Source organism: Musca autumnalis, unplaced genomic scaffold, assembly GCF_047663935.1.
Source record: "Musca autumnalis isolate F117 unplaced genomic scaffold, ASM4766393v1 scaffold_4, whole genome shotgun sequence".
NCBI lineage: Eukaryota > Metazoa > Arthropoda > Insecta > Diptera > Muscidae > Musca > Musca autumnalis.
This window is the reverse complement of record NW_027411977.1, coordinates 54,472,144-54,498,636: the sequence shown is the minus strand read 5'-3', so window position 1 is coordinate 54,498,636 and position 26,493 is coordinate 54,472,144. Positions and strand designations below refer to the sequence as shown.

General features: G+C 39.9%; 2 protein-coding genes across 2 annotated transcripts; one reads left to right on the top strand and one right to left on the bottom strand.

Moving 5' to 3' along the window:
• The first annotated feature begins 1,327 nt into the window (after window positions 1-1,327).
• LOC141401535 (cytochrome P450 4d8-like) lies at window positions 1,328-15,052 on the top strand. Its single transcript, XM_073981830.1, has 4 exons — window positions 1,328-1,513; window positions 6,690-7,146; window positions 14,020-14,588; window positions 14,662-15,052. Exons 1-4 carry the CDS (start codon window positions 1,342-1,344, stop codon window positions 15,009-15,011), a joined length of 1,548 nt encoding a protein of 515 aa, XP_073837931.1. The 5' UTR covers window positions 1,328-1,341; the 3' UTR covers window positions 15,012-15,052.
• A 255-nt stretch (window positions 15,053-15,307) lies between these two features.
• LOC141401536 (uncharacterized) lies at window positions 15,308-25,633 on the bottom strand. The gene is made up of 2 exons (XM_073981831.1): window positions 23,706-25,633; window positions 15,308-19,516 (listed from the first exon to the last, which is right to left on the bottom strand). Exon 2 carries the CDS (start codon window positions 18,153-18,155, stop codon window positions 17,253-17,255), a length of 903 nt encoding a protein of 300 aa, XP_073837932.1. The 5' UTR covers window positions 18,156-19,516; window positions 23,706-25,633; the 3' UTR covers window positions 15,308-17,252.
• Window positions 25,634-26,493: the final 860 nt, after the last annotated feature.

Sequence of the window (26,493 nt, the reverse complement as noted above, 5' to 3'; positions counted from 1 at the left end):
CATTCATATAGGACTTGCGGTTTCCAAGCAAAATCGTGAAAACCTAAAAAACACCTAAAAATTTGAATTTTGACCGCGATTTATTTCAAAATCCCTACAGTGATTTTTTCTTGTTTTTGGATCTTTCTCATCTATGAACATTGCTGTTTCAGAATTCAGAAAACCGTCCCCTGTGTAAGCGTTTTTTATTAAGAGTTAGTTAAGGCGCACCCTTCATGACATTGTTTTATAAGGGGGCGATACAGTCAGTGCATTGTCCCAATTTGAACTTCTACATATATCTCAAAAATGGTAAAACCTACGAAAATATCTTACAAATCAATCTTGTAGAAAATTTTGATAGCTACATTTTCCTTAGTCCCATTATTATAGGACTTGCGGTTTCCAAGCAACATCGCAAAATCCTAAACAACCCCTTAAAACGTCAACTTGAATCGCGATTTATTTAAAAAGCGCTCCGGCGATTTTTTTTATTTTTTTTTTATTTTTCTCATCTATGAACATTGTAGTTTCAAAATCTGCAAAAGCTTCCCAGGTGTAAGCACCTTCCACCTTCAAGAGCACCGTGTAATGTGTAGAAAGAAAACCAGATAAATTACTAAAAATTGTTTTATGGTTTTCAATTTTGCTTACAGATGACAACGCTCAAAAGGATAATTAACTTCGCTGAAGGTAAATATGAAGTGTTTAATAATGTGAAATGAAAATTCAAACGTTGGTTAAATTATTTTTTGTAGTTTTTATGTGTTCGTTTATTTACTTTTTTAATGTTTATTTATATTTGCAATGGAGATAAAAAATAGAAAATACAATGATTAGTGGAATTACGGAGACTGTCCGTGGCCAATGAAGCACAACTCCCGCAAGAAAAAAATGATGTATCCTAACATCGTGGACTTGGATGACTCAGCGGCAAAAGTTGGAGATAAGTTACTTGTTATTTGTTAGCAATTTGTTTATTGTTTCAATTTTACTTACAAAAGACAACGCCCAAGATATTATTCTCATCCAAGGAATTATACATAACGTAGAGAAGAGCTTAGTAGTTCTAATTGTTCATATTTACAGTGGTTGTGGAGGGCATAAAAAGGTCGACCCTGCCGAACTTTACGCCGTTCTTACTTGTTATTGTTTATTTTGGTTATCAGTGTTTCGACAACTATTAAAGCTTGACTTTGCTGACAGAATTACTGCACAGGTTAATAAGATGGGTTTCATAGTTCAAATATAAAAAACCCTTAATACATTGTTTATACTGTCTTTTTATATGGAAAATAATCTACAAATGTTTATATATCATGTGAACTTATTCAGACAATTCAGTTAACGTTCATCATTGAAATGGTTTACATCGCGTTAGTCTTAATTTTTCTAGTGATATTAATATGTATATGGGCATTGCGAATCCATATTACTACAAAGAATAGTCGCATACTTACCGAACATATTCCGGGACCTCCAAGTTATCCCATTTTGGGATGTGTGGGTGAAGCAATAAAAATAAAGCCTGACAGTAAGATGAGTGTAAACAAAGAAACAAATATATAATAAACTAGTGGACCCGGGGAACTGCGACTCGCGGACGGGTATTGATTCTTCTTTATTTGCCTATTCGATTTTCGAAAGTTGGCGACCAAAATGCAAATATAAGTATAGTATTACAATAGTTTGAATTATTAAATATTGTTTATAATATCGTATTGATTACGTGAGTTCAAATATGTGTTATCTAAGAGAGTGCTATCACCTTGCAGAGGTCAAATGCACATTGCAGTTTATTCTTTGATTTGATTTATTTAGGACGACGTAGAATGTTTGCAGTATTATTAGGAATAATTTGTATACTGTGCATTATTAAATCAATATAATATCTCTCGTCCTCATATATTTAAGAACCGTGATCTTTTACTCAAGTAATTGTAGCTGTTGTAATTATGTTCAGAACCACGTTGAGATTATGAAAAGTTTCTGAAACAAAATTTATACATTTTTTTTGTGTACTAAGAAAATGGTTGTATCCAATACCGAATATTTAAATGTTAATTTCGAATGAGTGATTCCAATTGAGGCAACTGACACAATCATTTTTGATCTTATACAAATGTTACGTGGATTGTGTTCCCAGAGACGTGGGGATGGTGACTCTAGAAATTCGATGAGGAAGTTAGAATCGAGAATTGTATATTATCGAAATCGAATTGAATTCATTATTCTTTGTCATATCAAGAAAACGATTCTCAGTGTTCCGTAGGAAATGACGCATTTATAGTGCCAAGGAAAGAATACCAATGTTATGTAGGGAAAAGTTAAAAGTGATTGATCTGAAAATAATCTTCTTGAGTGATTTCTTATGGGTTCTTGAATCTTCTCCGGTATTGAGGCTTTCTGAATGAGAAATCAAAGACAGAACATCAGTTATACAACTGTTATATAAATGATTTCTGTAAAAATATGCATACATCGGAGTGCTGGTTTGAGAATGGCGTGGATCTGTTTCTTCTCCGTGGTGGTTATTTTCTTCTCCAACGAAGATCTTACTTACTTACTTAGCTGGCCCATTACTGAACATTTGTTCTATAGGCCGAACTAAGAAGAGATCTCCATTCCTCTCTATTTGTTGCTTCGCACTCTGGAATACCGCGCCTTTTCATCTCATCATCCACTTGTTTGCGCCATCTATTCCTTGGCCTGCCAATTCTGCGTGCACCGCCATGTGGCATGTATTCATACGCCTTTTTAGTGGGTTCATTATCGCTCATTCTTATGATATGGCCTAGCCAACGCAATCGCTGCATCTCGATACGTTTAACTATACTGATGTCGTTGTATAGCTGATACAGCTCGTGGTTCATGCGACGATATTCACCGTCAACGCAGATTGGTCCGTAGATCTTTCGAAGAATTTTTCTCTCAAACACACCAAGCACTGCCATGTCTGCTTGCGCAAGTACCCAGGCTTCGGAGCCATACATCAGCACGGGTAGTATCAGTGTTTTGTAGAGCGTTATTTTTGTTTGACGAGATGTGGCTTTGTTTTTAAACTGCTTACTTAAACCAAAGTAGCATCTGTTGGCCAATACAATTCTTCTTTTTATTTCACAACTGATGTCGTTTGTTGTGTTTACGGAGGTGCCGAGGTAGACGAAGTCTTTTACTACCTCAATATTATAGGAACCAACATCCACAGTCGGTCCGAGCTCAATGGATGCATTGCGCGTCGACACCATCAACTTGGTCTTCTCACCGTTTACCGCCAGACCCATTTTAGCAGATTCTCCTTCGACCTTTATAAAGGTATCAGTTACTTCTTTTACTGATCGGCCCATGATGTCTATATCATCAGCATAAGCAAGTAACATGGGACTATTGGGCTAGATTGTGCCACTTCTTTTGACGTTTGCCTCTCGTATAACCTTTTCTAGCAGGATGTTGAAGAGGTCACACGAAAGGGTGTCTCCTTGTCTGAAACCTCTTTTGGTACCAAACTCTTCGGAGAGGTTCTTTCCTATTTTAACTGAGGACCTCGTGTCAGTTAAAGTCATTTTACAAAGCCGGATGAACTTTGCGGGGATACCAAATTCAGACATGGCTTGGAATACCTTTGAACGCAGCGGGCTGTCGAAGGCTGCTTTATAATCGACAAAAAGGTGGTAGGTGTCGATCTGCATCTCTTGGGTCTTCTCCAGGATTTGCCGCAGGGTAAATATCTGGTCAATGGTGGACTTGCCAGGTCTAAAGACGCACTGGTATGGTCCAATTATCTCGTTGACCATAGGCTTTAGTCGTGCGCACAATGTCCCTGACACGATCTTGTAGGCAATAGGGAGTAGACTTATGCCCCTATAGTTAGAGCATACAGTCTTATCTCCCTTCTTGTGGACGGGGCACAGGATATTCAGGTTCCAATCGTCGGGTACTCGTTCTTCCTGCCAGATGGTGCTAACTAGCTGATGAATACACCTTATCAGCGTGTCGCCTCCGGTTTTGAACAGCTCGGCTGGTAAGCCATCGGCCCCTGCTGCCTTATTATTCTTCAGCCGATTTATTGCTGCCTTTACCTCATCTTGGCTGGGCGGTATACATTTAATACCATCTTCTGGGATTGGGACTGTGGTACCTTCGTCGTCTTCGCTGCTATTGGATACCAACAGATTTGAAAAATGTTCTTTCCATATCCTGAGTGCACTATCTGTATCAGTTACCAAATTACCTTGCTGGTCTCTACAGGAGGATGTGCCTGTACCAAAGCCATCAGTTTGATGCTTGACTCTTTGGTAGAATTTTCGGACTTGATTCTGGCTTCTGTACATCTCGATTTTTTCACACTCCCGCTTTTCCGTCTTTCTCTTTTTCCTGTGGAAAAGACGTTTCTCCTCTCTCCTTTTCTTCCTGTATCTCTCTCGTGCGCTACGCTTTGCTAATGATTGTAAAGTAGCCCTATATGCCGCATTTTTCTCTTCGGTGGCAGCACGACACTCCTCATCATACCATGGATTCCTTGGTGGAGGTCTCTGGTATCCAAGTATGGATTTTGCGGCTGTTTGCATGGAGTGGGCAATGCTTTGCCATTGCGCTGATATGTTATCGGGAGTGGTGCTTTGATTAAGCAATTGGGAGGAGTGCTTTGATTAAGCAATTGGGCTAGTTGAGTGGAATATGTTGTCTAACTTTCGTGTTGTGTCTGTTCGTACTCCAACGAAGATCAATAAACCGAAATTGACTACTCGATAGTGGAGATGCTCTACGATTTATATAAATTAAATTTGTCATGGAAATAATAGCGGGAGACCATTAGAGCAAAAAAATACCACATTAGTACCACTTTGGGAGTATTGCCCCAATTAGAGGTGGGCGCGTGTTGTGCCGTGAGTAGTGCGTGTTCGTGCCTTCTCGAAAATCGCCGTGTTTGTGCGTGTCGTGCCGGAATAAATTTTTGGCAGTGCGTGATCGTGCTTTTTTTTCATGGCACGATTTTGCACGACACGACCAAACACGGTCTGCACTATGTGCCACGATCGTGCTAAATTTTTGGGCTCCCTTTAGAAGTCGTGCAAGAGACCGTGCAAAACCGACCAAAAAATTCATCAACTGTAGTTTTCCTAAAATTATTTGCTTCGTGTTTTTAGTCTGGGACTTTTTGCCGTTTTGTTATGGAGAGGCCAGAACAAAAAGATGATGTTTGTTTGCCATTTGTTTTATTCATGAGAGAGAAGCAAATACAAAAACAACTCAGCGGGTAACGCAATGTACTGTCTTTGAAAATCTGTTGTTTATCTTACTAAAATTGAAGACAAGTTGGGAAATTCTGTATTTGTAACCGAGTATGGTTCCAACGATGTTTCGAAACTTAAAAGATTTAAACGTATACCTTGCGCTTGCCACAATTTGAACTTAGTTATGGATGATATTGTTGAAAAACATCCTCTTCCCGAATTGAGAAAACTGATTGACGGCTCAAAAAAGTTTGTAAGACATTTTAAACACTCGGAGCTAAACAAAAAAATGTCGAAAATTTTAAAACAAGATATAAGAACACGTTGGAATTCAATATATATTATTCTTGAGAGCATATACATATGTACCAAGTCCAGAATGAGATTAAGATCAAATCAATCCTAACTTAATCAATATCTCACAAACATTGCGTGGTTAGTGAAAATATATATGAGAGCTATATCCAAATCTAAACCGATTTTTGTCAAAATCGGTGAAACTGAAAAAGGCCATAAGAAACATCCTATGTTAAATTTGAAGGCTATGTTTCAAAAATTGATCGGTGAAAGATATATATGGAGGCTATATCCAAATCTGTACCGATTTTTGCGAAATCAAATCAAAATCGGTAAAACTGAACAGTGGCCTGAGGAAACATCCCATGTTAAATTTGAAGGTTATTCATCAAAAATTGAGCGATTTATAGCAAAATCGGGAAAGATATACATATATATGGGAGCTATATCCAAATCTGAACCGACTTTTACGAAAATCGGTGAAACTACTCGGGGGCATAAGAAAATATCACATATTAAATTTGAAGGCTATTCGATCAAAATTGACCGAGTTATAGCAAAAGCGGGGAAAGATATATTTGGGGGCTATACCCAAATCTGAACCGATATGGACCAAAGTTGAAATTTTTCATTCATATGCCCTTATAAGTACTTGTGCAAAATTTCATCAACCTGGGTCAAGTCCCTCTATTTTTGTCCACTTTTGTATGGAAGCGGCAACACTGTGTGCCGTATTTTGCCAGACTGACGTTTTAAACTTTTGGAAAGTGTCTAATGTCAAATTTTTAAAACAATTAGCCAGGAACATTTTGGCTATACCCGACAGCTCAGCAACGAGCGAGAAATTTTTGTCCACATCTGGAAATAATGATTTAAATAAGAATATGTAAATATTTTGCAATATGTATATTTTAGAAGTATATATGTATGAATATTTTTTGAACAAATAATTGTACAACTATATGAAAATCTCTTTTTTTTTGTTATTTCGTGCGTGAGTGTGCGTGTTCGTGCCTTCTTGAAAAACGCCGTGTTTGTTCGTGAATGTGCATACAAATTTTGTTCCATGTTCTAAAAATTAGGCACGCGCCCATTTCTACACGCCACGTATCTTCGGATATTCGAAAATGTCAGTTAGAATACGATTAACCATTCAATTATCCATTTCTAATTTCCTAGAATTGCTGGAAGCATCATATGAAACGCAAGCCAAATATGGAAGTATTATAAAAATATGGATGGTGGGTCATCTTTTCATATGCACATCAAATATTGAGTTGTACGAACAAATATTAGCGCATCCTACACAAAGTCGCAAGTCAATTTTATATAAAATTTTAAAACCATGGCTTGGTACCGGCTTACTAATAAGTGACGGACAAAAATGGCACACAAGGCGTAAAATTATAACACCAACATTTCATTTTACAATACTGGAACAATTCATAGAAGTTTTCGATAGACAATCAACGGTACTGTTAGATTGTTTGTCGGAGAGAGCGGATGGAAAGACCCCCTTCGACATTATGCCTTACATTTGTTCTGCTGCCATGGATATAATATCGGAAACAGCTATGGGTGTTAATGTAAATGCTCAAACGGATAAAAATATGCCATACACTATGGCAGTAAAAGAGTGAGTATTTGGGGAATTTGAAATAACTTTAAGTGGTGATTAAAAAATGCTTTGTTCCAGAACCTGCAAGAATCTTCTATTTTTTTAACTTTTAACAAATTTATAAAGGAAGCAGTTTTTCAAAACTTCACAAATAGTAGTTTCTTACAAGTTCTTGAACAGAGTAAATTATTGTAAAGCTGTAAACACTATAAACAAATTTGGGACAAACAAATTTGGGAATCCATTAGAACAATGTTCAGAAAGGACGAGGCCTTAACTTTCTTCAAAAAGAAATTTGCCTCGCCGCTTCACTTTAGGTAGGAGTCGCAAAAGTTACTACATACAGACAGAGAAAAAATATAATTGATCCAATAATATTCGAAGAGCAAAATATGTATTGTAAAGATATTGTTTGATTCCTTATGTAGTATTATGACACCAATAATTGTTTTTGTCAATTTAAACAATTGTTTTTGTCAAATCCAACAATAGTTCTTGTCAACTGGACAATACTATTCTCTTTTCTTCGACAATTTTATTGTCTTTTTTCGGAAAGAACAATTTTGGTGGGAATCGAAGCGGAGTGATGTGAGACGATCTTGGTGGCCAAAGTGTTCTTTCAATAAATCCATTGATTGATGCGATGTGTGGGAAGAGGCACCGTTTTATTGAAACCAAATGTCGCCGAAATTACGACCTTCAGTTTCAGACATCAAATAGTCGGTTATTACGGCACAATTACGGTCACCACTGACGGTGAATTCCTAACTGGCATCATTTTGGGGAAATAGGGCCCAACGATTCCACCGACCCACAAACCGATATTTTTTCTGGATGAAATTACAGCTCTAGAATCTCTTTAAGTTGCTCTTCTTCCTAAATGTGCCTCATCACTGAAAATTAGGCTCGAAACACACTCCCCACATAACGCTAATTTTCGTAATAAAGTTGAACGATTTGTAAACGTTGTAGAGGCGTAGGCTTTTCCATGATAAAATGTCAAACAGCACAAAACAAACATAACATGAACACGTGACACAACTCACGCATGATCTGTCAAAAAAGGCTGTTAAACAAGTTAGAACGACCTTAAGTTCGGCCGTGCCGAAATTGTTATACCCTCCACCACGAGTGGTAATTAAATAAAATGGAACAATTAGTTTCCTTTCATTTATGGAGAAGACTTAATACCAAATTTCAGCAATTTCGGTAAAACAATTTCGCTAACCTTCAAAATACCGAAATTCGGGAGGTACTGTCCTATGGGGGCTATGTCAAAACGTCGATCTATACCGAAAAATTTCTGGCGTAAAGTTTTTACACTCAAAGAAGACTTACCCCCTGTTTTTGTAAAAGTTTTCATTCTTCTCACACGAATTGTCAAATCTTGTAGATCGATTTACTCGCGTCAGGGCAAATGTAGAGCTCTGATTTTTAAAAGAGGAATTCTTAACTATATATGGAACGTGTCTAGGAAAAATTAGGTCCGTATGCCATCTAGGGACTGAGCTATGGATGCCTAAATTATTACGAATATAGGCGAACGAAAAAAAATAGTTACAAAAACAGGGGGTTAATACCAAATTTCCGATATTTCAATAAAATAATGTGGTTAAAACCTAAAAAATAAAGAGGCACGCTTCTAATTCGTTTCTGGAACATTTTATAACCCCATGAAAGACTAAATAACAAGTTCCAGTAATTTCGGTGGTATATGACGTCACATCTTTCACAATTACAAATATCGGGAGGTTGTTGCTGCCACAAACTTCTAAATAACGAAAATCGAGAGGTACCGTTCTACGGGGGCTATATGAAGGCGTGGACCTACACCGACAAATTTCATATGGAAACTTTTATATCTCAAATCATGACTAAATACCAAATTTCAGCAATTTCGGAGGAATATTGAGGCCACAACCTTTAAAATACCGGAAATTGGGAGGTACCGTCCTTTGGGGGCTATATGAAGGCGTGGACCCATACCAACAAAATTCTGGGGGGAAATTTTATACCCACAACGAATACTAAGTACCAAATTTCAGCCATTTCGGTGTGATAATGAAGCTAAAACCTTCAAAATACCGAAAATCGGGTGGTATGGGGGCTCCATTAAGACGTGGACCTTTACCAACAAATTTCTGGGAGAAAGTTGTATACCCCGAACGAAGACTTAATACCAAATTTCAGCCACTTCGGATGAATATTGAGGCCACAACCTTCAAAATACCAAAAATCGGGATGAACCGTTCTATGGGGGCTATATGCAGGCGTGAACGTATACCAACCAATCTCAGGTGGAAAATTTTATACCCTTAATGAAGACTATGTACCAAATTTCAGACATTTTGGTAGGATAATATAGCTAAAACCTTCAAAACTACCGAAAATTTGGGGGCTATATGAGGGCGTGGACTTATACCGACAAATTTCAGGTGGAAAGTTGTATACTCTTAACGAAGACTTATTAGCACATTTCAGTTATTTGGGTGGGATATTGAGGTCAAAAACTTCGAAATACGGAAAATCAGGAGGTACCGTTCTATGGGGGCTATATGAAGACGTGGACCTATACCGACAAATTTCCGCTGGAAAGTTGTATACCCCCATCGAAGACTAAATACCAAATTTCAGCCATTTCGGTGGAATATTGAGGCCACAACCTTCAAAATACCTAAAATCGGGAGGAACCGTTCTATGGGGGCTATATAAAGGTGTGGACCTATACCTACAAATTTCTGGGGGAAAGTTTTATACACCCAACGAAGACTAAATACCAAATTTTAGCCATTTCGGTGTAATAATGAGGCTAAAAACTTCAAAATACCGAAAATCGGGAGATATCGTCCTATGGGGGCTATATCAAAACGTTGACCTATATAAACATTTTATGGTAGAAATGTTTCTTAGCCTCTGGAAACACAAAATACAAAGTTACAACCTATTCTGTGGTCAAATGAGACTAATACATTCAAAATATCTTAAAGTGACGCGTATTATATATGGGGGCTATACCAAAACGTGGACTTATATAAACAAACATTATTGGAAATGTTTTTAGCCTCTAAAGACACAAAATACCAAATTACAACCGATTCGGTAGTAAAATGGGACAAATATTTTAAAAATTCCTTAAAACGACTACGCGTCACTTTGTATGGGGGCTACACGAAAACGTGGACCTACATAGCCCGCTTTCAATACCAAATGTCCTACGTACATATAAAAGATTATACCAAAATGTCATCCACCTACTTCAATCCGTTTGGGCGCTAGAGTGATTTCCACAGACGGACGGACATGGCCATATCGATGTAGAATTGCACGCTGATTAAGAATATATATAGTTTGTGGGGTCTACAATGATTATTTCGAGTACTTACAAACGGAATAACAAACTTAATATACCCCCCATCTTATGGTGGAGGGTATAAAAATTGCGAGCTATATCTTGATTTCAACAGACGAACGGACAGGGTTATATCAACTTCGAATTTTACCCTGATCAAGAATATATATACTTTATAGGATCTCCGATGAATATTTCGATGTGTTACAAACGGAATGACAAACAAAATTATACCCTTCATATTATGGTGGAGGGTATAAAAAAAGTACCTCTTGTTGTATTACCCGATATTGGAGTGAGTGCTTGGATGAGAACAATGGAGTATTTATGTTTGTATTTGTTGTCAGTTAAAGCAGCAAAACCTGACCATGTGTTGTGTGTCATCAATACTTATAATATTATACCTACTTATAATATTATACTTTGACATCTAAGGTAATCGAATTCATTTTAAAAAAATACCACGGGCTGCGACCATTTTAAAACTGGGAGTCGATTTCCTGGCTACCACATTTACTTCTTATATTCCTCCAGTATAACTTAGGTTTCATTGCCTGAGTATTTTCGTCGTGATTTTTAATGTCGAAGAATACGATTTTTTTAATAATTTATTGAAATTCTATAAATGGTCTCTACTCGTTTCCACGTTCAGCCTTAAATCCCAATAAACTAAGATATAAATACCAAAGCTTTCAATATTATAAAAAAATTTAGGTAATGTATTCTTGGAATACATTACGTGCTCCTAATGGACATTCTTACTAATTATAGAGCTAATGAACTAATTCCTTTGGAGGAAAGGAACATTCAACATTAATTTTTCAGGGAAATAGGCTACTCGACACTAGGTTTTAAATATTGGTGCTTATCATATCAGCCTTCAATGGTTGAACGGTAGAAAAATCATTCGACAGATTCAGATTATTATTTCCGTATTGACTGCGTAACTGAGTCAACAGTGGCTTGCTAAAAAGTCGAGATTTGGACCGAAAACTTTGAAAAATTAAATTTTTCTGATTTATATTCTAATTGTTATTGCTAAGAACGAAAATGTTACTTAAATAAATAAGAATCAAATACCCTAGACAGACGGCAGAGTTAATTTACATTAAAAATGTCCTAATTTGAATTAATTTTTCACCCTGACAGACGATAGTTTCTGCATTTATGAAACAGTTGTTTGTGTTGTTTGTTTGTACCCAGCAGACCATTTCATAAAGCTTTACAAAAGTTCGCCAAAATATGCGAAACAAATACACTTTCTACCATTGACCTTTTCACCACGATGAAGCAAAAATAAATTTAATTTATTCGCGATATTTTTGAGTCTTTTTAATATTATAAAAATATTGCAAAACTTTAAAAAACATTTGAAGAAGGTATAATTTTCGATAGAATTGGTATGGTGGGTAATGAAATTTTTGTGAAAATAAAAATTTTAAAAAGAGATTTGTTAGAAGGCTTTAAAAACGATTAGCTGCTATTCTACTGGCGAAAGACCACTACTTATTTTGAAGAAACGCGAAAATTGCTGATTTGCTTTCCATTTTTATTTTCTTAAACATGGAAATTTGACAAAAGAAAATTGATTGTCAACAGCATTGCCATATTGAAATTGCTAAATTCAGTTTAAATTTCTTTTGATTTTGTGCATTAAGAATGTGGATAATGCGCGAATTAATTTGAAGTTAATGCAAATTAACGCTGCCGTCTGTCTAGGGTATAATGCTCACGTTAGAAAAAACTGTTGATGTCCGGATTATCGAGGTAAGAAAAATAAGTGGTGTCCGGATTACAGAGTCTACAATGTAAAAAATTCTAGTGTCCGGATTACCGCGTTGTCCGGATTAACGAGTGTCCGGATTAACGAGTGTCCGGATTATCAAGACTATACTGTATATTTTTGCATTATTTTTTATTGTTATAATTCGCATCAAGGCAGACGTCAAGAGTTGGCTTTCCTGTTCGTAATTTGTCGGAATATGCCCCAGAATTTAAAATTTGGACCAAAAATTAAATTTGGATATTTTTCCCACAATGGTCAATACACTCCCTAAATAAAGGGTGTTTTTTTAAGCCCGATAGAACTTGAAATTGTAAAAAATAACACAAAAAGTTAAATTGTAATCAAAATTTTTTTTTATTCGAAAGATCAATACGTGGCATTAACATTTGAAAATGATTTCGGGCATATGGGCACCGCGGCTGTTCTTGACGAAGTGCATTCTGGACGTCCAATTTTTGGCCACTTTTTCGAGCACTGCTGGCCGTATGTCACGAATAACACGAACAATGCTGGCCTCAAAGGCATCAATTGTTGCTGGTTTATCAGCATAAACCAGTGACTTCACGTAGCCCCACAGGAAATAATCGAGAGGTGTCAAATCGCACGACCTTGGAGGCCAATTGACAGGTCCACTTCTCGAAATCAACTTATCGCCAAATTTTGATTTCAATAAGTCGATGGTTGCGTTCGCCGTATGGCACGTAGCGCCATCCTGTTGAAACCACATCTCCTCCGGATCAATGTCATCCATATATTCAAACAAGAAATCATTGATCATGGTGCGGTAACGATCTCCATTGACCGTAACGCGAGCTCCGGGCTTTTTTTTGAAGAAATAAGGTCCGATGATGCCACCAGCGTGAAAACCGCACCATACGGTGCATTTTTCTGGATGTAATGGAGTCTGTAGGGTCTCTTGTGGATTGGTCTCACTCCATATGCGGCAATTTTGCTTATTAACAAACCCGTTAAGCCAAAAATGCGCCTCATCGCTCAACACAATTTTGCGATAAAACAACATCTATAAGTTGCGCGAATCGACGACTGATTTTCAAAGTAAATTTTGTATAATTTCGTAGCGTTGTTCAAGCGTGAGTCTATTCATGATGATTTGTCAGAGTATACTGAAACAAATAAAAAAAAGTTTCATCAAAATTTAATTTTTTGTGTTACTTCTTACAATTTAAAGTTCTATCTAGCTTAAAAAACACCCTATACTATCCGATCATTTTTCGAAATACATACATATCTCCTTTTTTCGATCTAGTTTATTATATCTACGTAGATGTTACCGGATAATAACCGGGCTATTTCTGAATATTTAAAACATCGGGATATACTTCACATATAAAGGAAGCTTATCTTACTTTTGTCAATTACACTGTGCAACAAAATTCAATTTTTTTTTCAAAATGATGGGATAGAATTAGCAGATTATGAAAGTAGGGCTAAATAAAATGAGACACGTGTATCGGCGTTTTTTCGCCCATTTCTTGTTTTTCCGAAATATTCGATTTTGTGTCTTTGGCAACTTTAAATACAAGAGCATGAGGAATATTTATGTTAAAAATTTTAACCCTCATGCTGTTCATTAAAAGGCCCCGCTTACTTTGGTTACTTTCCGATGTCAAGGTGAAAAACGCCGATACACGTGTCTTATATATATATAGCCCTACTTTCATAATCTGCTCCTAACTCCTAGCTCCTAACTGATTCATTCTAGATAACAGTTTACTTGATTTCTAATTTTTTTCAGAATGACCAGCCTATCGATGTGGCGCTTTATTCGAACCTATCTTAACAATGAAATGGTCTTCTCAATTTTACATCCATTTAAGAAGCTACGACAAACTAAACTAATAAGTATAATGCACAAATTCACAAAAAGCGTTATTGAGGAAAGACGTCGTGAACTGGAAATACGCTTAAAATCTGAAAAATATATTACAGATCACGATCCACATGGCATTGGTATAAGAAAACATATGGCCCTAATGGATGTCTTATTGCAGGCAACGACAGCTGATGGTGTACCATTGTCAGATGAAGATATACGCGAGGAAGTGGACACATTTATGTTTGAAGGCCATGATACAACAACTACGGCACTTTGTTTCACATTATATCTTATTTCTCGGCATCCTGAAGTCCAACAAAAGCTCTTAGATGAAATTTATGACATCTTTGGGAAGAGAATTGCCTATCCATTCACTATAACAAAACTAAACGAATTGAAATATATGGAGTGCGTTATTAAAGAGTCATTACGTTTATATCCACCCGTACCTATTATAGGACGAGAAATTACAGAAGATTTTCATTACAGTAAGTTCATACTGGATCCAACAATGCTACAGATATACTGAAGTATTTATTGGTTTTGTTTTTGCAATTACAGCCCATTCCGAAATAGGTGATGGTGTTCTACCTGCTGGAACCCAACTCATGATGTATCTTTTCCATGGGCTTAGAGATGAATCCGTTTTTCAAAATGCAACACAATTTATACCTGATCGACATAGGGATTCTTCTATTACCAGTCCATTCATTTTTGTTCCATTCAGTGCAGGTTCACGAAACTGTATTGGCCAACGTTTCGCAATGCTTGAAATGAAAAGCGTCCTTTGTAAAATTTTGCGAGAATATGAATTGCTGCCACTAGGACTTGATATTAAACTGATACTTGGTATTATCCTACGTTCGGAAACTGGTATGCAACTTGGCATGAAAAAGAGGGTAACCACATAAAATGAACCATGGTTATTCTTCAATAAATTCTATAAATGTAACTAAATTGTTTGTTTGAAATCGGGCAGTTTGGAGAAAAGTATTTTGATTAACTTTATTTTTGACTATATTGATGCTTCTCCTCTAGAACATTTCGAATTATAGAAATTATATTCAAATGAATACTCATGAAATCTTTAATATTGGTCCGCATAAAAAAGTTTTTTAATTAATTTTTTGTTGGAAATGGAGCTTTATGATCAATAATGCATCTGAAAAAGGAAAGCCAATGACTCGAACCCACACACTGTGACGACGTGTTTTCACTTTGAAGCTGGGGTAGGTTCAGCAGGGGCCAGGGTCGTCACAAGAATTTATTTTTGATTTGGGAACAACAAGGAGAGAGAAGCACACTGATTTTCTTAAAACGTTATAAACAGTTTATTTAATAAAAACACTTAACACTACACTACACATAACACATAATCCAGTCCTCATTATCTTAATCTATGACGACGTTTTGTGTGACCGTTGTATTAGAATGACGAGAGCCGGAAGATCGATGAGGGATGATGATTTATGGGGAAATCGACGAACGAAGATGTGGTTGGTGAACGGTGAATAACTCGTATCGGTGACGGTTTGACAATGCTGCGGCTCGAAGAATATCGACGAATATGATGGCAGCGGCTTGACAATGCGGCGGCCCGATGAATATCGACGAATGATGTGGCAGCGGCTTGACCATGCGCGGCCCGATGAAGATCCACGAAGGAAGTGGCAGCGGCTTGGCAATGCGGCAGCCCGATGAATATCGACGAAAAATGTGGCAGCGGCTTGACAATGCGCGGCCCGATGAAGATCCACGAAGGATGTGGCAGCGGCTTAACAATGCGGCAGCCCGATGAATATCGACGAAAAATGTGGCAGCGGCTTGACCCGACGTCCAGTGTGGTATTTCGTCCGCACAGCTAGAGAATAGTGTATATTGCTATACACCCACCCGTCGCCGTGGTTCAGTCGCGTCGCACAGCTAGAGAATAGTGTGTATTGCTACACACCCACCCGTCGCCGTAGTACAGTAGCGTCAACACAGCTAGAGAATAGTGTATATTGCTATACACCCACCCGTCGCCGTGGTTCAGTCGCGTCGCACAGCTAGAGAATAGTGTGTATTTCTACACACCCACCCGTCGCCGTAGTACAGTAGCGTCAACACAGCTAGAGAATAGTGTATATTGCTATACACCCACCCGTCGCCGTGGTTCAGTCGCGTCGCACAGCTAGAGAATAGTGTGTATTTCTACACACCCACCCGTCGAGGTAGTACAGTAGCGTCAACACAGCTAGAGAATAGTGTATATTGCTATACACCCACCCGTCGCCGTGGTTCAGTCGCGTCGCACAGCTAGAGAATAGTGTGTATTTCTACACACCCACCCGTCGCCGTGGTTCAGTCGCGTCGCACAGCTAGAGATTAGTGTGTATTGCTACACACCCACCCGTCGCCGTAGTACAGTAGCGTCAACACAGCTAGAGAATAGTGTATATTGCTATACACCCACCCGTCGCCGTGGTTCAGTCGCGTCGCACAGCTAGAGAATAGTGTGTATTTCTACACACCCACCCGTCGCCGTAGTACAGTCCCCACTATGAGCCAAGGAATATTGCTTAGAATACTTCGACTCAATTCAACCAAGGTTGCGCGCCGTTTCTTCTAATCAACCACCTTATCTCAGCAATCATCAACAGACGACTGCTCCGAGTATGTGAAATGCACCTCCTTTTATATGATTTCGCCTGGTCAACTGTCAATCGACAATGATCACTTGAAATGTCAGAGCATGACAGGAACACGTAAACATTACTGCAATGCCAATGTATACCGCTAGGGGCTCTGCTTAATTTACATGTATTAATTTATCCCTTTCCCACTAGGGTTTCTTTTTGTTTCGACCGTTAAACTTAAACAAATAATTTTGTAATGTAAATAACTTAAATGTAATTCATTCTCATTTCAGTTATACCATAAACATAACAATTTTAAATTCAATTTACCATACAGAAATACTATAATAATAGAATAATGTAAATTTTAATTAAAATAAAATAATGAACTCCAAAAACGAACATGGTGACTTTTGGGCGTTACATGGCTTCCCTTCGTCCCTCTGATTTTTATCTGTTCCCCGTGGTGAGCTTACACGTTGCTATTGTTTTCCCAATAACAGGGAAGCCTAAAGGAATGGCATTCAAATAGTCTTAGTCTCCGCCATTACGACTGGGGTTCGACCGTGTCGAATGTGACCGAATATTTGGGACTGATGCAGAGGTCCGAAGAAATACTTTTACTGCCCCGTCGTTTGAAATGATGATGCGGTATTGCCGCCCGTCTTGCTTTACAAATAGCTTGGTTCTGCGGCCTTCCTTCCATTTGCCCTTCAATTTGTCGATGCGACTTTCCGCAAAGTTTTCACTAGCATGTGTTTCATCTACGGCTAATTGGTTTGTTTGGGTTGGTGCTGGGGATTGTGGTGTATTGACACTGTGGAGCGGTGCGTCTGGTTGAGTTTTTCTCTCTTCGGTGTTGGGTATAAATATTTCGTCCAGGTACTGTTGGCTGGTACGTATCTGTTTTAGGGGTGGTGCTGTGATTGTGCTTGAAGTCCCTGAACTAGTTGACGAAGCTGCACTGGTGCTGGATGATGAATTTTTGCTGGATGACGACGAACTGGTCGATGATGCAGAGTCAACTGGTACTGATGGGTGACTTCCTGATTTGCTTGGAGTATGACGCGATAAGTGCGATTCGTTAGTTGTCGGTGGCGGCATCGGAACATCTATTTTTGGTGCGTTTTCCGGCTCTATGGGTATACTTAGGGGAGGTGGTGATGGTATACCGATCAATGCCCGACACTGTGTCCACCATTCGAAACTAGGTTCCTCGGACACCGTCACAAAGCTATACTCAGAGGATCTTGAGTCTTCTTCTAACTCTGAGCGAACATGACCTGATGAAATCGGCCTCTCCTCCACCTCTGTTTTTCCGTGATCACTCTGGGGTAAAGGCGACCCGCAGGCTACCTTATGTCTCACTTCCCTCATATTTGTTGGGGATTTCGCATCTGGGACTCCACTTGGCGCAATATAGTCGACTCTGGCCATAGTCTGGACTGACCCAATCTCCAGGACTGGTTCAACATGAGCTGCCGGGTGCGTTTGTTCGACAGACTCAGTCGCTGACCTATTGGGGGTAGTCTGCCGAGACTCTTCCGCCCCATTCGTTAATCCAAGGGTGACATCGTTGTCAGTGTCCGGTATCAGTAGTTTGACCGTGACTGTTCGCTCTTGAGTCTTCTTCTAACTCTGAGCGAACATGACCTGATGAAATCGGCCTCTCCTCCACCTCTGTTTTTCCGTGATCACTCTGGGGTAAAGGCGACCCGCAGGCTACCTTATGTCTCACTTCCCTCATATTTGTTGGGGATTTCGCATCTGGGACTCCACTTGGCGCAATATAGTCGACTCTGGCCATAGTCTGGACTGACCCAATCTCCAGGACTGGTTCAACATGAGCTGCCGGGTGCGTTTGTTCGACAGACTCAGTCGCTGACCTATTGGGGGTAGTCTGCCGAGACTCTTCCGCCCCATTCGTTAATCCAAGGGTGACATCGTTGTCAGTGTCCGGTATCAGTAGTTTGACCGTGACTGTTCGCTCGTAGCATCGACAACCGAGGTACTTGTATTGTCTATCTTGTTGATTAATGAACCCTAGCCCATATCTTTTTGGCGGGGTAGGGGTATAACCATCTGACGAAGTACTGCTAAGTGTCATTGGGGACGGTGACCGTAGAGCCACTGATCTTTCCATATAACCATACAACGTATTACGGCAATCGTTATCCATGTCACCCAGGGATTCGGTTTCATCTGACTCTTCCATTGTAGAGCGTGGGAGAGTTGATTGCTCGTCTTCTTCGAAATACCATTTTCCTGGTGTAACTGGAATCTCCGAACCGATTGATGTGGACGGCGTGACAGTAACGGGTGTCCGGTCTTTGATTTGCGATGATGCACTGCCCTCAACTTAGGTAGGTGTTCTAGGAACTTCCCGAGTAGGGTTTGTTATTTCAATAGATTGCTGAGACAGGTCATCACCTTCTTCAGAACTGGTGATGTCATCAACTAACTTCATATCGGGTTCTTCGTTTTGGGTGATATGGCTCATTCGGTAAAATATCTGTCGAGATGCCGCTGGTGGTGATGATTGCCGAGCTTGACTTGGCTTGGGTGAATGCACTTTATTTCCCCGTGCATTACGACTAGTGCTAGGGCCGTCATCGAGAAATATCGTTCGACGTCTCTGTGCGTTGATCCGTTCCATATTGGCTCGAAATTGTTGTTTAGCTCGCTTAAATTTTTTGGTATTGGGGCTATCTTGCTCCATCATTCAAATCAATTGTATTGTATGCTTCTTTCGGATTGGAATTGGTGTGAATTAATATTTTCTTCTATGGATGTGAAATCTACAAATAGAAAAACAAAAACATTCATTCATATATGTGGAACAAGATACTTATCAAAGGCGGAATTCAAAGGAACTATGGTGATGGATAAACTCTTCTACGACTGGTCTATGCGAATTTATCATTCAAAATACTGTTTCATCCCACTCAGATGCATTGTGCGGATGTCATTGTTCTGCCCTCGGACCACTGCGATGACTGGCGACTTATATTGTTCCACTACAAACGGGCCTCCGTATTTTGGGGCAAGCCTTGCAGCGAAGTTGTCAATGGCCTTTGACTGGGGGTGCAGACGAACAAGCACCTTTTCACCAATTTTGGGTTTCCACGCTCGACGACGCAGGTTGTAATGCCTCTTTTGTTCTTGTGACGCTTTAGCAAGGTTGCGGCGAACTATTGAAAATATTTGTTTCAGCTCCTGTGCTCGTTCTTCTGGTAATACAATTCGTGCGCCAGTTCCAGTTGTGACTTGATCATACAAGGCCTGAGGTAATCGGGGTTCTCTACCTTGCGTCAAATACGCGGGGGAATAGCCAGTGGACTCTGATGCACTAGTGTTGATAGCTAACATTATTTCGGGCAATGCATCATCCCATTTATTATGTTGCTGCTGCGACACTTGCGCGATCATGGTCTTTACTGTTCTATTTGTTCTCTCCGTGGGATTTTCTTGCGGGGTGTATGGTGCGGTCAGCTGATGTTTTATTCCCATTTCTTTCAGAAATTTCTCAAAATTTCGACTGGTAAATTGGGTTCCGTTGTCCGTAATCAACACTTTTGGCACTCCATACCTCGCAATAATTCTCTCTCGGCAACCCTTTATTAACCCCTCAGTAGTTGCTTTTCGAAGGGATATTAACTCCGTCCATTTTGAAAACCTGTCCATTATTACTAGGAGCATTGTATTGCCATGCTTGGATCGAGGAAGGGGTCCCACGAAGTCGGCGCAAATAGTTGCCCACGGTTCCTCTGGGATCCTTGTTAGCATTTCTCCTGCTGGCTTTTGTTGGTTGGTCTTGTATTTTTGGCAAGATTCACATCGCTTTACATATCGCTTGATGTCTTGGAACATGCCCGGCCAGCAATATCGACTTGCCACTTTGTTGCTCGTTTTTCTAATCCCAAGATGACCTCCGGTGACACTATCGTGTGTTTCTTTTAAAACTTGGTCCCTTGATGAAGTGGGTACGCAGAGCTTCCATGGAGTGCAATCCTCGTCGTTCACTTGTCTCGGTATATGACGGTATACATGGCCCTCCACAATGGAATAATCAGGGTACTTTTTCGGTTGTTTGTTGATGGCTTGCTTCAGTTTACGTATCCACGGACAGGAGCTGCTGTTTTCTTTGACTGTGGCTAGTTCTAGCATCTCCACCGGCTGTCTGGAGAGTGCGTCGGCGACCACGTTCTGCTTTCCCCGTCGATATCTCACTGTGAAATTATATTGCTGCAACTCGAGGGCCCAGCGAGCGAGACGGCCAGTGGGGCTTTCTATAGAATTAAGCCATTTCAGTGCCAGATGATCCGTGATGACTATGAATTCGTAACCTTCTAGGTACGGTCTCATCTGCCTGATGCCCCAAATTATAGCCAAACATTCTTTTTCGGTGGCCGAGTAATTTCTTTCGGCCTGGTTCAAATGTCGGCTAGCATAGGCAATAACCCGCTTATCTCCTTCTAATTCCTGCGTGAGAACGACTCCCAGTCCGAAGTCGCTGGCGTCCGTTTGTAGGGAAAATGTTTTGGAAAAGTCCGGACAGGTAAGCACAGGTGCCTGGGTCAATCGGCTTTTCAGAGTGACAAATGCTGTTTCTTGCTCTGGCCCCCATTTCCAATGCTTTCCCTTTCTGAGCAGCGACGTTAAGGGTTGTGCTACGGTTGCGAACTGCGGTACAAATCGTCTGTACCACGAAGCCACGCCAAGGAATCTGCTGACCTCTTTCACCGATGTAGGAGCTTTCATTTCTGCAATGGCGGCAATCTTATCTGGGTCAGTTTTGATCCCATCACTGCTAACGACGTGGCCCAGATATTTGGTTTCCTTACGAAAGAATTCGCATTTGTCCACGTTGATCTTTAAATTGGCCGCTCGAAGTCTCCGGAACACTTCTCGTAAGTTGCGTAGATGTTCCTCGAAATTTCTCCCAATTACGATGATATCATCTAGATAGGCAAATGCGTGAGGGTCCATTTCCGGCCCAATGACACTATCCAATGCCCTTTGAAAAGTTGCGGGTGCGGAGTGCAACCCGAAAGGCATGACCTTCCATTGGTAGAGGCCTCTTCCGGCTACCGCGAAGGCAGTGTATTTTCTACTTTCTGTGGCCATGGGAATCTGCCAGTATTTATCTTTGAGGTCCAAACTACTGACATATTTGGCGTCTCGCAAGCGATTCAAGATTGTGTCCACCCGGGGTAAGGGATATGCGTCCGGCACGGATCGTTTATTCAATTGGCGGAAGTCCATGCAAGTTCGCCAATCTCCATTTTTCTTTTTCACTAGAGTTATTGGGAAACTGTATGGGCTCTTGGAAGGTTCTATACAGCCTCGGTCAATAAGTTTGTTTACCTCTGCATCGATAATGGCCTGCATAGCAGGATTGCGAGGAGCGTACCTTAGCTTTATGGGACGGTCGTCGGTCATTACGATTTTATGTTCTGCTATCGATGACAGACCTTTTAGTTTCTGAAATAGTAGAACTTCTTCGGCTAAGAACTCTTCAATAATCCTTCGTTGTTCCTTAGTCAGTTCATTAGTAATTACTTTAGGTTTGGGTAAGATATTTTCTGGAGGCTTGGCTAATTCTCTTACCTCATTCTGTGTGTTGTCAGCGGCGGCAACCATAGTACAATGTTCAACTTGGCTTGTTGGCTTGCTTAATTTCACACTCAATCCTGCGCAATGGATGGTGGTGGGAAATAATTTTAAGAACTCCAGTCCCAAAATAATATCTTCTTTGAACTGCGGCATTATCAGGAACGGACAATTGGAGCTTTGGTTTCCAAACATGACCTGCAATATAACCGATTTTGTGATGTTTACCGCTGTTCCGTCTGCCAGGATGACATTCGCTTGTTGTCGTTTGTAAATAAGATTTTTCTTTAAACCATCTGCAAACTCTCGTTTTATGAAGCAGCTGGTAGCTCCCGTGTCAACGGTTGCTGTTACCAAACGTCCTTCTATTAAAACAGTTGCGGTCAGGCGGTATTCTTCACAATTAAAAGTGGTAGAATTTTGATGGCTACGTTTCGGAGAGGGTCCATTTTTATTTGATTCTTCCAGATTAGAATTTCTTTTTTGGGGGTGATCCTCCCGATCTGTGCGGTAAAAATTATGCTTAGAGTGGTCAATCTGTCGGTTAAAATACTGTTGATGTCGGGGAGGCTCCTGCCGCCCAGGATTTGGAATGCACTCCAGGTCATCGGCCAAAGTAATCAACTCCGACAAAGATGTAAAATCCTTTCGACGAATATACCATTGGTAATCCGATTGGGAGTTTCTAAAAATCCTTTCTAATTTTTGTTCCTCCGTCATGTTTGTATGTTGCATTAAATTTTGAATGGCCAACACATATTCCTTAAATGGTTCCCGGTGTCGCTGCGTTCTCTTTCTGATTTCATCATCCAGCTTTTCGAAATACCGTGGTGGCAGAAAGAAGTTTAAAAAGTCTTGTTTGAATTCACTCCATGTGGCCCACTGGCCGTGATTATTCCTCAACCAGATTAAAGCTTTGTCTCGGAGCAATTCCGGCATAATTTTTGTTAACTGATTTAGATCCACTGCGTACATTTCAGCTAATTCTTCGACCCTTTCAACGAATCCAATGGGGTCTTTACCATTATCAAATCGAATATTCCATTTGTGTATTTGATCTAGGATAGGCAGTTGACGTGTATGATTGTTGGGTTCATGTGGCTGCAAATTACTTTGTGCATTATCCGTATTGACAGATTTTCCATTTGTTTATTTATTCTTTCAGTCACAATGGTTGTTTTATTAGTGGGGCACACCCTCAGCGAGTTTGTAGGATAGACCTTTTCCTCTTTAATGGGCGATGACACTATTGATTTCGAACTACACGGTGTCAGCGTTAAAACTGGTATCTGGGTAGTGAAAGGCGTTGTCGTCGATTTGCCCGGACTCGTACACTCATGCTTGGTTTGTAATTCTAATAATCGGGCTACTAACTTTTCCTCATGGTTGCCGTGTAGAAATTTGGCCAATCTTTTACGTAGTTCGTCGACTTTTCCGGACGCATCAAGGTTAAACTCAGTTAAATACGAAGTCAAATCTTCTTGCTTGAGCAAGTAAACCCATGACACTTTTAACCCTTTGTTTTCCATTTTTTTTTCCATAGATTTCCACTATTTTTGTATATATCGTACACTTTTAGTTTTCTTGTTTTTTTTTTTAATTTTGGTTTCTTTGATATTTCGTTTTGTAACTTGTTTTTAAGCACTCGATATTGGTTTTTTTTTACTTTCTCTCCTTTTATAGTCCCTGCTCGGGCGCCATTGTGACGACGTGTTTTCACTTTGAAGCTGGGGTAGGTTCAGCAGGGGCCAGGGTCGTCACAAGAATTTATTTTTGATTTGGGAACAACAAGGAGAGAGAAGCACACTGATTTTCTTAAAACGTTATAAACAGTTTATTTAATAAAAACACTTAACACTACACTACACATAATCCAGTCCTCATTATCTTAATCTATGACGACGTTTGGTGTGACCGTTGTATTAGAATGACGAGAGCCGGAAGATCGCTGAGGGATGATGATTTATGGGGAAATCGACGAACGAAGATGTGGTTGGTGAACGGTGAATAACTCGTATCGGTGACGGTTTGACAATGCTGCGGCTCGAAGAATATCGACGAATATGATGGCAGCGGCTTGACAATGCGGCGGCCCGATGAATATCGACGAATGATGTGGCAGCGGCTTGACCATGCGCGGCCCGATGAAGATCCACGAAGGAAGTGGCAGCGGCTTGGCAATGCGGCAGCCCGATGAATATCGACGAAAAATGTGGCAGCGGCTTGACTATGCGCGGCCCGATGAAGATCCACGAAGGATGTGGCAGCGGCTTGGCAATGCGGCAGCCCGATGAATATCGACGAAAAATGTGGCAGCGGCTTGACCCTACGTCCAGCGTAGTATTTCGTCCGCACAGCTAGAGAATAGTGTATATTGCTATACACCCACCCGTCGCCGTGGTTCAGTCGCGTCGCACAGCTAGAGAATAGTGTGTATTGCTACACACCCACCCGTCGCCGTAGTACAGTAGCGTCAACACAGCTAGAGAATAGGGTATATTGCTATACACCCACCCGTCGCCGTGGTTCAGTCGCGTCGCACAGCTAGAGAATAGTGTGTATTTCTACACACCCACCCGTCGCCGTAGTACAGTAGCGTCAACACAGCTAGAGAATAGTGTATATTGCTATACACCCACCCGTCGCCGTGGTTCAGTCGCGCCGCACAGCTAGAGAATAGTGTGTATTTCTACACACCCACCCGTCGCCGTGGTTCAGTCGCGTCGCACAGCTAGAGATTAGTGTGTATTGCTACACACCCACCCGTCGCCGTAGTACAGTAGCGTCAACACAGCTAGAGAATAGTGTATATTGCTATACACCCACCCGTCGCCGTGGTTCAGTCGCACAGCTAGAGAATAGTGTGTATTTCTACACACCCACCCGTCGCCGTAGTACAGTCCCCACTATGAGCCAAGGAATATTGCTTAGAATACTTCGACTCAATTCAACCAAGGTTGCGCGCCGTTTCTTCTAATCAACCACCTTATCTCAGCAATCATCAACAGACGACTGCCCCTAGTATGTGAAATGCACCTCCTTTTATATGATTTCGCCTGGTCAACTGTCAATCGACAATGATCACTTGAAATGTCAGAGCATGACAGGAACACGTAAACATTACTGCAATGCCAATGTATACCGCTAGGGGCTCTGCTTAATTTACATGTATTAATTTATCCCTTTCCCACTAGGGTTTCTTTTTGTTTCGACCGTTAAACTTAAACAAATAATTTTGTAATGTAAATAACTTAAATGTAATTCATTCTCATTTCAGTTATACCATAAACATAACAATTTTAAATTCAATTTACCATACAGAAATACTATAATAACACTGTGCTACAGTGAAAATTTGCAGGGGTTCTAATGCATAAAATCGGTTTTGTGGGAGTCCATAGAAGACGAAAATACCTTTGGTTTCTTTGGGTCACTTCGGGTTTTGATTTTATAACGGTAAATGTAGTGAAAAATGGGCTTTCTTGGATTTTCAAATTTAAACGAATATTACTTCTTTTTTCCACAACCGATTTGCACGCCCTATTTTTTATTGGAAACGGGAGAATAATGTCTTTCGAACAAGCCATAGATTTTTAAAATCGGTTAACAAAAGGCTAAGTAATAGTGGTTTAAGTGTGACAAAAACGCATTAAAAAACAGTAAAATGTTTTTCCTTGTGCTCTAGGCTGCGTAAACGATACCTAACGGTACAATTATTTACTGTTAGCAAGTAGGAAATTTAGTTGGCTTTCCAAAATGGGAAAAACCAACGAAATCGGTTGAAAAATTAATGCGTTATGGCATTTTTTGTGTTTTAACTTTTTGGTTTTTTTCATATTTTCCTTTATAAAAGATTAGTACCTTGTGCGTAATTGTAAAGCAAGATAATCACAACTAAAATCATACATGCTAAGGTTCCAATCTTTTATAAAGGGAAATATTAAAAAAACCAAAAAGTTAAAACACAAAAAATGCCATAACGCTTTCATTTTTTAACCGATTGCGTTGGTTTTTCCCATTTTGGAAAGCCAACTAAATTTCCTACTTGCTAACAGTAAATAATTGTACCGTTAGGTATCGTTTACGCAGCCTAGAGCACAAGGAAAAACATTTTACTTTTTTTAATGCGTTTTTGTCACACTTAAACCACTATTACCTAGCC

Excerpts from the sequence above, each read along its gene's own strand:
- LOC141401535 (XM_073981830.1), top strand. The coding sequence starts at position 1,342 with ATGGTTTACATCGCGTTAGTCTTAATTTTTCTAGTGATATTAATATGT. Across the intron at positions 1,514-6,689 it reads AATAAAAATAAAGCCTGACA|AATTGCTGGAAGCATCATAT; the intron begins GTAAGATGAGTG and ends CTAATTTCCTAG. Across the intron at positions 7,147-14,019 it reads TACACTATGGCAGTAAAAGA|AATGACCAGCCTATCGATGT; the intron begins GTGAGTATTTGG and ends AATTTTTTTCAG.
- LOC141401536 (XM_073981831.1), bottom strand. The coding sequence starts at position 18,155 with ATGGCCAGAGTCGACTATATTGCGCCAAGTGGAGTCCCAGATGCGAAA.